Raw genomic sequence first — 16116 nt, 5'->3', positions numbered from 1 at the left:
TATTCGGCTTCCACTGTAGATAGTGCAATTGAATTTTGTTTCTTGGAAGTCCAAGAAACAAGTGCATGTCCTAAAAATGGACATGTTCCGGATGTACTTTTTCTATCTATCCTACATCCGCCAAAATTGGCATCTGCATAAGCTATTAAATCGAATTTATCAGATTTTGGATACCACAATCCTAAATTTGGAGTTCCTTTATATCTAAATATTCTTTTAACATTCTTAAGATGAGATAATTTAGGATTAGATTGAAATCTAGCACAAAGTCCTACACTAAACATGACATCCGGTCTAGTCGCGGTGAGGTAGAGTAGACTACCTATCATTCCCCTATATGTTTTTTGATCGAAATTTTCACTATTTTCATCCATATCTAACTTAGTCGAAGTACTCATAGGGGTGTTTATCGCTTTTGAATTATTCATGTTAAATCGTTTTAACAATTCTAATGTATATTTAGATTGGTTAAGAAATATACCATCACTAAGTTGTTTGATTTGTAATCCTAAAAAGAAGGTTAATTCACCCATTAAACTCATTTCAAATTCATGACTCATACATTTGGCAAATGATTCACATAGTGATTCATCCGAAGAACCAAAAATAATATAGTCAACATAAATTTGCACAATAAGAAAATTATTTTCAAAGTGTTTGATAAATAATGTAGTATCAACCTTACCTTTGGTAAAATCATTTAAAATAAGAAAGGAACTAAGCCTTTCATACCAAGCTCTAGGAGCTTGTTTCAAGCCATAGAGAGCCTTAGTCAATTTGAATACATGATTAGGAAGAAGAGAGTTTTCAAATCCGGGAGGTTGTTCGACATATACTTCTTCGGAAATAAAACCATTCAAGAAGGTACTTTTAACATCCATTTGAAATAGTTTAAAATTATTACTACTAGCATAGGCAAGGAGCATCCTAATAGCTTCTACTCTTGCCACAGGAGCGAAGGTTTCTTCGTAGTCGATACCTTCTTCTTAATTCAAACCTTTGGCCACTAATCTAGCCTTGTTTCTAACCACGATACCGCATTCGTCTTGCTTGTTTCTAAAGACCCATTTAGTACCAATGACTAAATGGTCACTAGGTCTAGGAACAAGCTTCCATACCTCATTCCTCTCAAATTGGTTCAATTCCTCTTGCATTGAAATGACCCAAAAATCATCTTTCAAGGCCTCGTCAATGCATTTAGGTTCGATTTGAGAAAGGAAGACGGCGTTAGCACAAAAATTCTTGAAAGAAGACCGAGTTTGAACCCCTTTTGATGTATCTCCTATAATTAGCTCCTTTGGATGAGCATTTATATACTTCCATTCCTTGGGTAAGGAAATTTCGGAAGAAGATGCATCCAAGTTGCTATTTTGAGGAGAGGGTTCATTTAAATTCAAATAATCAAAACCAAAATCATTATCAACATCATTAAAAACTACATGAATAGACTCTTCTATAACTAAGGTTCTCTTGTTAAAAACAATAAAAGCTTTAGAAACGGAAGAGTAACCAAGAAATATGCCTTCATCGGATTTAGCATCAAATTTTTCTAAGGCATCCTTTTCATTCAAAATAAAGCATTTGCAACCGAAAACTTTAAAATAGGAGACATTTGGTTTTTTTGTTATTCCATAATTCATAGGGAGTTTTTGATGAAGACAGTCTTATTAGAACCCTATTCATGATGTAGCAAGTCGTATTCACGGCTTCGGCCCAAAAATACTTGGGTAGACTATGTTCATTTAACATAGTTCTTGCCATTTCTTGTAGGTTTCTATTTTTTCTTTCAACTACTCCATTTTGTTGAGGATTTCTTGGAGTGGAGAAGTTGTGATTGTATCCATTAACTTCACAAAGATTTTGGAAATCACGGTTTTGAAATTTGCCACCGTGATCACTCCGAATTGATGAAATCATGAAGCCTTTTTCGTTTTGAGTGAGTTTACAAAATTTAGAGAAACACTTGAAACAATGAAACAATCACTTTTGTGAACTAAGGAATAGGTCCAAGTATACCTAGTTAGTCATCCACAATTACAAAAGCAAATTTGCTTCCTTCTAGACTTGTCGTGTCAATTGGTCCAAATAAGTCCAAATGGATCAATTGTAATGGTCTAGTGGTGCTAATTTGATTTTTTGGTTTGAAACTAGTTTTTATTTGTTTACCTAGTTGACATGCATCGCATACTTTGTCCTTAATAAACTTTATATTTGGAATCCCTCGTACTAATTCTCTAGATGAGATTTTAGATATTAGTTTCATACTTGCATGGCCTAATCTCCTATGCCAAAGCCAAGCATCATCATTTAGAACAGAGAAGCACATTTAATTACTTAGTTCATCAAGATTGATGGTGTAGACATTATTTTATTTTAATGCAATCATAGTCATGTTATTGTTTGGTTTTTCAATAATACACATATTTGATTCAAATCTAACGATATAACCTTTATCACATAATTGACTAATACTTAAGAGATTATGTTTCAATCCATCAACTAGTAATACATCATCAATATAAAAACTTAATTTGTTACTTATGGTTCCCTTGCCAATGATTTTGCCTTTGTTGTTGTCTTTGAAGGTGACGTACCCTTCTTCTTTGCTAGTGAGCATAGAGAAATGAGATGGATCTCCAGTCATATGTCTTGAGCATCCACTATCGAGATACCATCTCTTGCTCCTAGCTTGTGGGTTTGTCTACAAAAGAGGATGATTTTTAGGTATCCATTTGATTTTGGGTGCCTAAAAAATTGATCCACTAATTTTGTTATTCATTATTGAATTATTTATAGTTCCTTTAGGAACCCATATTAATTTATGTGGACTAACTTTCCTAAACGGACATTTGTAGGTAATATGTCCGGATTTGCAACAAAAGTTGCATTTCATATAGGATGAAACATACAAGGTAGGTCCTTTTATGAAAGTGGTAGGATTTTGAAGTGATCCTTTTACAAATCCAATTCCACTTCTATTTGCGACATGACCCTTGTTTGCAAGGATTATGTCTAATCCTTTGCTACCGACCTTAAACTTGTTTAAGGTTTCTTTAAGTAGCAAATTTTTATTTTTTATTGCTTCTAAATACTTACACTTAGAGCATGGAGGATTTTGAAGACTATCAAACTTATTTTGTAGTAAGACATGATCTTTCTTTAAGATATTTAACTTCTTACTAATAGTTCTACATTCATCAAATAATTCATGAAAAGCGATAGAGAGTTCTTCAAAAGATAAATCTTCATTAAATAAATCACATACCTCTTCTCCTAAAGCCATTAGTGCGAAGTTTGCCTCTTCTTTGTTGCTAGCATCTTCACTTTCGGAATCACTTGAATCGTCCTAAGTTGCTTTTAAAGCTTTCTTCTTATTCAGTTGCTTCTTCCTGGCTTGGGGGCATTCATTTTTGAAATGCCTCGGCTTCTTGGATTCATAGCATATCACTTGGTCATTTTTATATTTAAGTATGTTTTTGGTGTTATTTTTAAATTTGTTCTTTCTTAAAAAATTTTTAAATTTTTGAGTCAAAAGTGCAATGTCATTTTCACTGTCCTCATCACTTGATGTTCCTTTCAAGTGATCTTCTTATGATGTGAGTGTCATATCCTTCCTGTTCTTTGGAAGGGTGTTCTCGAGCTCGTCATGATCTTGACACATCATTTTGTAGGTCATTAGAGACCCAATAAGTTCTTCAAGAGGGAATGTTTTAAGGTCCTTGGCCTCTTGAATGGCCAATAAGTTCTTCAAGATGGAACTTTTGGATCCCAACTTTTAGGAAGGGATCTTAAGATTTTATTTACTAGTTCAAAGTTAGAAAAATCTTTACCAAGAGCTTTGAGTCCATTGATGACATCCGTGAAACGGGTGTACATGTCTCCGATGGACTCACTTGGTTTCATTCGGAAAAGTTCATAAGAGTGCACAAGGATGTTGATTTTGGACTCTTTCACTCGACTAGTGCCTTTCACAAGTGACCTCAAGAGTTCTCCGAATATCAAAAGTCGAATCATAAATTGAAACACGATTAAACTCATTTTTGTCTAGTGCACAAAACAAGGCATTCATAGCCCTTGCGTTTAAAGCAAAAACCTTCTTCTCCGATTCATTCCATTCGCTCATCGGAAGAGAAGATTTTTGAAATCCGTTTTCGACAATAGTCCAAAGATAGAAATCCATGGAAATGAGGAAGATCCTCATACGAGTCTTCCAATACGTGTAATCCGACCTATTAAACATAGGTGGACGTGTGATAGAATGACCTTCATGCATGCCGGAGTAAGCGATCTCTCTTGGGTATTAAACCAAATATGAGAGTGAGCCTTGCACTGATACCAATTGTTAGGATCGGAGCGGCACTAAGAGGGAGGGGTGAATTAGTGCAACGGATTAAAACTTATAAGTTCGAAAATGATTCTGTAAAATGTAAGGAGATTTCTCTTTGATTATAACTTGAGTAAAGTAAAGACAGAAAACTTGCTGTTGTGTAGATAACGATTGCAGAAAAGTAAGTACTCATACATTCAATGAACACGCCAATTTAAAGTGGTTCGATCAAATGACCTACATCCACTTGCGAAGCCTTCTTCAATGAGGCTCCCAACTTCCACTAGCAAATCTCTTTGAAGGGGAAGGACAAATACCCCTCTTACAACCTTTTACAAGTGGTTCACACTCTTACAATTTTTTAAGAGGAAAACGGAGGTGAACACTCAAGCAATTTAAGACAAGACTTGCTAAAGACTTTTCTAAGACCTTTTTCTCAATCTATTGCTTTCACAAAAGTTGTAATCTCAACTGAGAATTGAGGGGTATTTATAGGCCCCAAGATGATTTAAATTTGGGCTCCAAATTTTGAATTCTATTGGGTTTCCGAGGCTGGCGGTGCCACCGCCTATCGATGGCGGTGTCATCGCCTGTCAGTGTTTGACACTAACAGTTGTATTGGCGATGCCACCGCCAGACCTCTTGGGTGCTGGGCAGTGCCACCGCTCAGTCGAGCGGTGCCACCGCTCAGTTCTCGAGTTCTGGGTGGTGCCACCGCCTAATCTGGCGGTGCCACCGCCTACACCATTTCAGCTCATTGGTTGGACTCCAAACTTGGCCCAAACCAGTCCGAACTCGAGCTCAATTGGCCCCTACTTGGGTTATAGGATTAACACCTAATCCTAACCCTAATTAACGTGCCAACTACGAATTTAAAGATATTTCCTAAGCTATTACAAAGTCCGTAAGTCAAGACTTCTTTCAACAAGCTTCCGGCGAACTTCCGGCGGTCTTCCGATAAACTCTCAGAAAACATTCTACTGACTCCCAACAGGCTCCTAGACTTCACGATTTGATCTTGGCGAGTTCCGATAAGCTTCTTTGGCAAGCTACGATCTTTCTCGGTGAGCTCCGCGAACTTCCGACGTACGTTCCGACGAGCTTTCAAAAACCCTTCGGCAGGCTCCCTACTCATTTTCGGCTAGTTCCGGCAACATTCCCGACGAATCTTCGGACCCTCAAACGTCAATCGAACTTGACTCCGGTATCCTTGCTTTATGTTTTCAGGCTATCATAGTTAATCCTACACACTTAACTTCAATAATATGGATTAGATCAATTAATCCATCAATTGATTTCATCATCAAAATCCGAGATTCAACACAATCGCTGTAACCTACATCCACTCCTGATTCCTCCTCCGTTTAGGCCATCAGCATCTACTATCGGTCTTCCTTCAATGGGCAAAGACCAGTTACCTTCTTACAACTCTTTCTCCTTTTTACAAGTTTAGGAGACAACCTTTTACAAGCCTCATATCTCTCTTAGATTGATCACAAAGCTAAAGGAGGAGGAGGATACTTAGCACTTTTGCAATATTTTTACAACCAAAATTTCAAGACTTTTTGTTCACACTTTTCGTACTTTTTCATGTAGAAAAGAGTAGGGTATTTATAGGCACTAATGGCTTCAAAAATAGAGCTAAAAAGTATCTCATCCTGAGTTTTCGGGGTACTTGCGGTACCACCGCCTAGTTTGGCAATACTACCGCTTGACAAAGCCTTGGAGATTTGGCTTAAGCGGTATCACCGCCTGATAGGATGATACCATCGCTTGGCAGTATTAATGACTGATGGTACCATCGGCCAGTTTGGGTGGTACCATTGCCCAAAACCACTTGGGAGGTTGAGCCTTAAGCGATTCCACCGCCTAGTATGGGCGGTGCCATCGCTTGACGTGGCTCCAAGTGGTTGAATGGGCCAACTAACTGGACCAATTCAGCCTTGTTTAGGGCCCAATTGGCCCTTAATTGAGTTAGTAGGATTTCTCCCAAAACTAACTCAAATTAAAGTCCTAATTACGAGAGTTAAATCTAAAACAATTACAATACAAGGGATCTAAGTTGTTTGGCATGTTAATTGTTCAACCGAACTCTCAATGAACTTTCGGCGAACTCTCAGCGATTTTCCAGCGAGCTTTCTATGAACTTCTGACAAACTTCCGATGAGCTTTCAGTGAACTCCCGATGAACTTCTAACAAGTTTTTGACGAACTCTCGGTGAACTTCCGGTGAGCTTTCACTACATTGTCCAATCCTTCAGTGTATCCCCCGATTCATCTAGCCTAATGCCTGATCATTGACTCCAACCCAACATTCGATTCTTCTTTAATCATTTTACCTTTCTCACGATCATAGTTAGTCTTGCATCACTTATCTCAAGACATGAATTAGATCATTAATTCACCAATTGATTTCATCATAAAAAATCGAGATTAAACAAGGTGGAACCTCCTTAGAATGTGCTTAGACTTCTGATGAGACCTAGGTTCCTTCGCTTGAGCAATCGTCCCGTTGTTATCGTAATATAAGGGAATCGGCTCCTTGTTATCCGGCACGACTCCTAGATCTATGATGAACTTCTTTATCCAGACTCCCTCCTTTGTTGTCTCTACTGTAGCAATATGCTCTGCATTCGTGGTCGAGTCAATAGTAGTATCCTGCTTGGAACTCTTACAGCATATTTCTCCTCCATTCAATGTGTACACATACCCCGAATTCGACTTACTATCATCGACATCAAACTGAAAACTCGAGTCCATGTAGCCTTCAACCTTGAGGCTACTACATTCATATACCAGTAAAAGATCCTTAGTCTTTCTCAAGTACTTAATTATTCACTTTACTACTTTCTAGTGCTCCAAGCTTGGATTCGCTTGAAACCTGCTCATGACACTCAAAGCATGTGTTATATTAGGCTGGTATATAGCATGACATACATGATAAACCTTATCGCTGGTACATAGCATGGCTATATCTTATCCATGTTCATCATTTCTTCAAGAGTCGTTAGGGACATACTCCTAGAATGTGATATCCCATGTCTTATCGGTATGAGACATCTCTTGGAATTTTTCATGTCAAACCTTTTGACAATGGTGTTTATGTACTTGGATTGGGACAAACCAAGCATCCTCTTGGATCTATCTCTATATATTTGAATCCCTAAGATATAGGATATTTCCCCTATGTTCTTCATGGAGAAGTGTCTAGATAACTAAGTCTTTACTATGGATAGTATTCCTATATCATTCACAATGATCAAGATGTCATCCATATATAACACCAAGAAGGTGATAGTGCTTATACTTATCTTCATGTACACACAAGACTTATCTTCGTTCTTAACGAATTCATAAAATATAATCGCTTCATCAAATCTTATATTTCAACTTCGAAAAGCTTACTTTAGTGCATGAATGGACCTAAGTAACCTATACACTTTATCTAGGCTGTCCTTGCACACGAATCTCTTATGCTATATCATATACACCTCCTCGAGGTTACTATAGAGGAACGTGATTTTCACGTCCATATACCAGATCTCATAATCATAATGTGCTGCAATAGCTAACAGAATTCAAATAGATTTTAGCATGGCTACGGGTGAGAAGGTTTCGTCATAGTCAACACCTTACCTTTGATGATACCCCTTAACTACTAACATTGCTTTATAGGTCTCTACCTTTCAATCTACTCCGATCTTCTTCTTAAAGATCCATTTGCAACCAATGGGTACAATACCCTCGAGTGCATCAACTAAGTTCCAAATCTTATTGGAGTACTTGGAATCCACCTTAGAATTCAAGGCTTCTTACCACTTCCCAGAGTCTATACTTGCAATAGCTTCCTCGTAGATCTAAGAATCAATATCCTCAATATCCACTACTCTAATATGTCTTACATATCTCTCAGGAAGATGAGATATTCTGTCGGACCCATGTAACTTATAAAAAAAATTTATTCGATCTTTGAACTATCTTATTTGAAAAAAATTTTAAAAATTTTATTCTAACTTACAAAAATATGGATTTTATAGAGTTATATGATATTAACTTTCCTTCGACCTCCGCGTAGTCCTTCCCACGTAGCTATGGGAAAATAAAGGGTACGAGGATAACGGTATATAAATTTATGACTTCAATACAACGTTCTACATAAGAAATCAATTGATCTTGTCTCTCCTAAGATAGAAGAAGGCGGACAGTCAATACTTGAGACTCTGCAACTATATAGTTTGCAACTAGTAATGCCCGCGCTACAATGCCAAAATCATGCACTTTGAAATAGCAAGCATGAAGTTGCGCTCGTTGGTTGCATTAACTTTCTGTCTCTACTGGAGAGCCGATTAGAGTCGAGAGTGATGGCAATCAGCAGGAAATAAAGAAATATTAAGAGGTTTAGGATCACTCAACTCTTTAGATTTTTTTATCACTAATATTTTTTTATTTGTTAGACATGCAACTGTTGACTTTCAATGCTTTTTAACTTCAATGTTCCCTCCCCACTGTGAAGTGACTGTACTTGTTCAAGTCTCTTGAGTACAAACATCCAATTGGCATCCGCCTCCGAGAAGCAGATTGTGTAAACTATATGCTTTTCTTTTCTTGTGCTTGAGGGGAGCTGAGGTCCTACTGAACCAGCAGCAGAACTGTGTCGTTTGAAGAATCATCGCATGTCCAACAAGAGAAACTCTGGCTTTTCGATCAGAAGCTTCCATTCATTGCAGAATTTAGCAACTGTAGCTCCATCCACGATCCTATGATCAGCTCCAATTGTGACCTGAAGCCAGAAGAGTCATGTTCCAAGTGTAAGTGGATGAACCTAGATAAGAATTAAAAACGGAGGCAAGTGTCTAGAGATTTTGAGATCTCCTTCTCTGGTTGCTTATCCAGTTTGTGTCATATGTTTCACCACAATACTAATTGTCTGGATTGGTAAGCAACCACCTATCTTTCTTATCCTCAACAGTAAAATGCATTCATGGTGGTTGAAGTGCTATTTTATGCAACTGGCTTGAACCAAAATACTTGTTTGACAAAATTATGGCAAAGTCAACTGGCCAGGTTTAACTCTAGTTGATTGGGTTTAGACCAACAATAACAGGGGTATGGAAAATTCAAACTGCATGCGGCCCATTCAAGATCCAGTCAGGTTGGTCTATCCAAGTAAAGTTTGTGGTGTCAAACTCTTAAAAATATAATGTAACTTCAGCAAATACAGGAACACAAATGAATCTTGATGGCAATGAGGTATTCTGATGACCAAATTGTCCAGCACTCAAGCCCATGTGTATCTATGAGAAAATGTGGTAAAGAGAAATTTGGCTTTTCCAACATCAGAAGTTAAATCATAAAATCCTAATTTCAAGATTTTATGGGTCAAGTTATTTCAGATACCATCATAGCCAACCCATTATATCCAGTTGGATTTGGGTAATCCAAATCAAATCCAGATATCAAAACCCTCACCCAAACCCAACTTAACTTCTGTTTGCTGTCAATTTATGGTAAAAAGTTCCTACCCCTACCTACACTACATTCCATGGATTATCCAAACTATATACTGAAAAATATTCTCATATATACTCATAAATTATTGCCAGCAGTCCTAATATAGGATAAGGGTGTTGTTGTTGTCATTGTAATGATACATCCATTCACCAAAATATTGACATCAATATTCCCACTAAAACTGAGGGAATGGATCTAAAATTGATCCTAACGAGAAAGAGAATAGTTACAGGTACAGAGGGCTTTTGATTAAATAAAGGGTTGGATTGTAATTTTTCCAAAACAAAGTATGCAACTATTTAACTATAAGTGCATGCTGAATAATCATACAGTCAAAATGGCTGAATTGAAAACTTACGTTGGCTATTGAAGCTGGATAAACATTATCAGCATCATCAAAACGGGGAAGTTTTCGAATTTGTCCAATAGCAATGATAGCAACCTCAGGTAAATTAAGAAGTGGAGAACCAAACATGCCACCAACTGCTCCAATGTTGCTCAAGGTTATTGTTCCACCAGTAATATCTTCAGAATTTAGCTTGTTGTTTAATGCCATTAGTTGCAATCTGGCCAATTCCTTCATAATCTAATTACAGAACACGCATCATTCAGAATGATTTTGCGTATAGATGTACATCAAATAAGTGAGATGAGATTAAGAGTAAAAGATTAATAATTAATCCAAAACCATTGCAACAAGTAAAACATTAAGGTATTATAGGATGTGAAGAAAAAATGATGAAGTATATCAAAATCAGATAAAGTATGTAAGCTAGTGACAGAATGTCTTATCATGACAAGACCACCCAGGATTGGCAACAAACTCAACAATCTTAAACATACGTATCAGTGTGCCCAAACATGACTACTTATTCATGTTGTCAAATAATAAGATGTCGAACAGGGCTTTTTGCTCAGTTAAATAAGAGCTAGAGAGTCAAAATATACCAATTTGATACTCCGAAAGTGATCAGGAATTGTCGACTTATCCACTATAATAAAAAGACACATCCAAACACACATTGATCCTTTTACCAATTTTGCTTGAATCTTTTTGTGTACACTGCAGATAGTAGATTCCTTATAGAGTGAAAATTCATATCTTCCATTGTTTGTACTTCTGAATACCAAATCAAGGTCATATTTCTCATGTGTATTAAAGGGATTCTACTCCTATGAAGATGCATATGATAAATGCTCAAAATTTCAAATGGCTAATGCTTTTGTCAGATAATATATTTCTTTATGCTGAGGTGATACCAGTGATTTCAATAGGCACTCGGGCGCTTGCCTCAAAGAGTCGGGCGCTCGCCCGAGCCCAAGCGTCGGACACTTCGGGCGAGCGCCTAGGTTAAACCAGGCAACCGAACCAGACTTTTAGGTCTGGTTGGTCTCTGGTGCTTTAGTTGGTTCAATTGAACCAACTAAATCACCAATATCAGGCTCCCTCTCGTGATTTCCCCGACTTCCCCAACCCTAAAACTCACGATTTTGCCGTCAAGATTTCTTCTCCGCTATCGCTGCTCTCTGCTGCCGCTACCACTATCGTTGCTTGCCGCTACTATCACTACTCGCCGTTGACACAATCGCTGCTCGCCACTGCCACAATCATTGCTCGCCGCTGCTGTTGCCGCTCCTGCTGTTGCTCGCCGCTGCTGTCGGCGCTCCCGCTCCCCCTCCAACTACGATTGTCGCCTGCTACCGTTGTCGTTGCCTCAACACCTCGGTCTTCTCACACTCTTCTCACTATACTGTTAACAGTATATTAATAGTATACTAATAATAGTATTTTTATTTATTATATTAATAATATATTATTTTGATTTTAATACTATTAATTTTTATTTATTTAATAGTATATTTTTATTTAAAAAATAAAAAATATACTATTATGATTTATTTATTTATTGTGATTTTGTACCTAATTTTTTTAATTTAATAGCATATTTTTTATTTAAATAATTATATTTATTAATTATATTATATATTTTTATATTTTAGCGTCTCGCTTCGCTCGAGTGAGCGCCTAGCGCCTCGGGCATTTTTGGACCTTGGCGCCTAGCGCTTTTTAAATCATTGGGTGATACATCATGCAACTTGGACTGATGACCTAGGTCATGAACTTGGTAAGCGAAGTGGAACTTCCACCAACCCAAGATGACATGACTCACAACATCAACCAATCAAATGTCAACACATGAAAGATCCTGCAGATCAGCTTTAGTTTAAAATGGGTCTCCCTACCCAACATTGACAGCTATGATAGGGCAGGCATCAAGTTGGATGGTATCCAGGTTGCAAATGAAATATTTTCCACCGAAACATAGGCCAATGATAAAAGATTTGTTCACTTTCTTTTACCTCTGTTAAAAAAACTTTACCGAAACTTGTCATAAGCTAGAGCACTACAAAATATTACACACCCATAATAAAACATATGAAACTATCCTGATCTCTAACAAAATAATGCCTATTGGTCAGATCATCTTTGATAATAACTAAATGAATTCTACATGCCAAATTGTATGCGACTGTAACAGAGATTTACTGTATACACATGAAGACTTCAAAAATTCATTTTGCATGCAGAGGAATGACAACTCAAGTCTGCAATAGGCTCATTTTCCATCAAATATGAAGTTGACCAAGACGTTTTCCCACCAACTAACATGGAACATATCAGATCATATATTATACCATAAAGTCGATTTTCGGCCAAGTAAAAAAGACATCTATAAAATCGTGACTATAGAATATGACTAAACGAAATGGATACATTTGTCTCATACTCTATGGACACGAAGAGAAAAGATATATTTTACATCTCAAAGGGGTTATAATTGGATATACCATTATTTCTAATATAGGAGTTCTTATATCAATGGGAAATGATCTATCTTTGAGTGCAGTTTGAATTATTAATTTATATAATTGGAAGTAACTAATTAGGTTTGCAATGAAACCTAGAAATCGATCACTGATCTAATTTTACCTCTTTGGGATAGAACTCAACAGAACAGTTTAGTGTCAGCAAGTGATTAAGTAGTTCCTCAAGAGAAAATTATTGACTAGATATGGTAATACAAAGAAACAAAATTGTTTGAGCCCCTTCTTTCAAATAGGATGATGGATTATTCACTACAAACTGAAAGCTAAGCTGTGATAATAAAGATCCCAGGGAAAAAGAGATGTCTCGAGATTTGTTAAAGTAATAGGCATAATTTCAGAGTCATTCAGTTTGAATACTATGTCAACAGATTTAAAAAAAAAAAGCTTCCTATTACATTGTGAACATATTACTGATTTGTAGAGATTATTTCCTCTTTTGTTGGAAATTATTTTCCGATTTTGATAAGATTATTCTTTTGATTCTGTGAAGATTAATTTCCTATCCTTTTCAGGTGATTAGTTTCCAGATTTTTGTACGATTTAGTTTCTCCATTTATCAAACTTGTACCCCTATAAATTCTGTAAGGTTCTCATAATCTAAAGCATCAAGAAGTATTCCTTTCTAAATGGTATTCAGAGCCTATCCATACAAGACCAAAAGCTTTTTTCTTCATTGTCCAAAAATCTCTCTTCCTTCCTCATGTCCTCTTCAACCCAAACCTCTATTGGTTCTATCCATAACCAAACCATGTATCAACCATTCCCTTGTGAACTCCAAACTATTCATCCCTCCTTTGGACTCAATGGTCCCAGCTTGCATCCACTTTTCTAAAAGAAAAAGGAAAATTGAGCCACTTAATTGGACCAGTACCAAGCGAAGATGACCCGCATTAGTTACTCCGGATGAAGAAGATTTGATGATCATGACACTGGAACTCAATGCAACCAGAGATCAGTGGAACGTGCGCGTTTCTCTGTTTCTATGTACGACAAAGCATAAAGTCAAAGGTGTTGCTCAGATCTACAAGATCAAGACTAAGATACATTCCACAAAGCAAGGTACTTTATCTGTGATTGAGTACTACAATATTATGAAATGATTGTGGCTTGGATTTGATTATTATCAAAATGTTAAGATGAAGTATAGTGAAGATGCTGCTATGTTACTAATGATTCTTGAAAGAGCAAGGATCATTTTTAGTCGGACTTAACATGTAATATAATCAAGCACAGATTCAAGTACTTAGAAACTAGGAAGCACGAACACAGTGGTTTGGGTGGCATACCCATGTCCGACACGTGTCAGACACGGATTCATCACCAACATGACTAGACACATGTCATACATGTGTCGAGCCTTGTCTTGTTTTTTTTAAATTCTTTTGATTCAGTTGGATACGAAATTCACATGTTGGACTCCGGATTTCTCAGTGCTTGCGTGCGGAGACATCATGAAACCTCCAGAATCCTTCCTTACAGATTCAGGGAGGATTTCTTACCTTTTACGAACGGATCATCGGCGTTAAATACACTTGTGTCCTACCCCTACCGAACCCTTCTTCCTCACTAGCGGAGCCTTTGCCCTTGCTCCACCTATGGAAGAGGAGGCTCTACCCCCGCCTCGAATGCCTCTAGACCACCACCACCCATCAACCACCTCGGCTTCAACTCCCGAGCGAACTGGAGGTTTCACAACGAAGCAAACCCTTATTCCTCAACAAAGTGAAGCCTTTGCCCCACCCCTAGTCCACCATCAAGGTCTAGCGAAGCCTGCACCCCAACGAAGCATCCTCACCGATGTCTGGTTAAAACTATGCCCCACTTGTGTCCAATCAGCGTCCCATCAACATCCTCTGCCCCCCGCCCCTCAATGCCCCACTGGTGTCACCAAGCACTAGCGAAGCCTTTGTCGTCGCACACTCGCACTATCAGGCCCTCCTCGTCGAGCACCGCACCTATGACCCGACGATCATCACACTATCGGGCCCTCTACCCTAAGTGCCCCACTTACGACTCAATAACCGTCGCGTGCTCTCGAGCCCTCCGCCCCAAGCACCCCGTTGTTATCATGTGTCACGCGTAGCTTCTTCCTTAGTCGTGCTGCATCGCAATGTTTATTTAGATTTTTTCACTGATAAAAAAACACTTATTTTGATTATTAACATATTATTAACTTTTTACTTTTTTATTTTTCTATTTTTTTATTTTTATTTTTATTTTTTATTTTTTATTTTTAATCTAGGCTTTTTTATTGCTTTTGATTAAATTGTTATAACAATATGAGTAAACTATAAAATATAACAATCTGAGTAATATATATTATATATTATATAAAACATATTAATCTAATATTATATATATTAAAAAATACATGTGTCCTCCCTGTGTCCGTATCCTAATTTTTTAAAAAATGGTGTATCGTTGTGTCCCTGTCACGTGTTTGTGCTTCTTAACTTGGAAAAGTCCTACCATCCCATAAACGAAGACTTCTCAATCAACAGGGCCAAGGAAGGAAGGAATGTAGTGTTGAAAAATCCAGCTACCGAAAGTTTTACCAAGTCTTCTCTATGCATAGAAACTCGATGTCTAGTAACTCCGAGATTGAGGGACTAAATTAGGAGGATATTGAAAAGCTTCGGAGTTTTCTCACTTCACTAAATAAGCCTAGTGCCATTTGTTCTCTTGCTCAATCAGGTAAGTATTATATTTCTTATTTTAAATGCCTCCATCAGGTAAGTATTATATTTCTTACCTTTAAATGCCTCTAAAGACTATTGTTATGGATCTTGGGTAATAGATTCAAGAGTCCCACTGACGATATGACCAACTCCTCAATAACTATCAACTTTATATCCCGTCCGAAAATCAAAAAATTAATGTAGCACACTATAGCAGACCAAGGCACAATTACACTAACACCCTCCGTTTCCTTAAAGCCTGTATTGTATGTACCTAGTCTTCCAGTAAGCCTTCTATCAATTCATTAAATTACTACAGATTCAAAATGCAGTGTAACTTTCTTTCTGTCCCATTGTACTTTTCAAGATCAAGTTACAAGGACGATTAGACATGCCAAGGAAAAGGAGGGGCCCTACTATCTTGAATATTGCAGTAAAAATGGCAATAACTATTTACCATCATCCTATCCTCGAAAAACAATTATTTAATAAAGTTCAAATTTGCATCTTGGACATTCATCTTTTTTCTTGGTTGAAAAGCATGTTTCCTTCTTCGTTATTCAAGGCTTGGATGTCAACGAATCTGATTGCGATGCTTGTCAATTGGCTAATTACCAATGTGTTTCTGTTCCATTGATTAAAAAAATCATCTCATCTATTTTCATTGATTCATACCAATGTTCAGGGTCCCTCACAGATCCCAAATATTAC

At 37.3% G+C, this 16116-nt stretch overlaps 1 protein-coding gene across 1 annotated transcript in view; it reads right to left on the bottom strand.

Moving 5' to 3' along the window:
• Positions 1-8714: 8714 nt before the first annotated feature.
• The window catches only part of LOC135624293 (lipoamide acyltransferase component of branched-chain alpha-keto acid dehydrogenase complex, mitochondrial-like), a 54227-nt gene continuing 46825 nt past the window's right edge, over positions 8715-16116 (bottom strand). The window contains exons 7-8 of the mRNA XM_065127749.1: positions 10197-10424; positions 8715-9107 (exon numbers count right to left, since the gene is read on the bottom strand). Of these exons, the coding sequence (XP_064983821.1) occupies positions 8994-9107; positions 10197-10424 (342 nt within the window). The 3' untranslated portion in view covers positions 8715-8993. The remainder of the gene's footprint in view (positions 9108-10196; positions 10425-16116) is intronic.

The sequence above is a fragment of the Musa acuminata genome, chromosome BXJ2-10 (genome assembly GCF_036884655.1).
Source record: "Musa acuminata AAA Group cultivar baxijiao chromosome BXJ2-10, Cavendish_Baxijiao_AAA, whole genome shotgun sequence".
NCBI lineage: Eukaryota > Viridiplantae > Streptophyta > Magnoliopsida > Zingiberales > Musaceae > Musa > Musa acuminata.
Note: the sequence above shows the minus strand (reverse complement) of the source record. Positions and strands in the feature narration are given on the sequence as shown.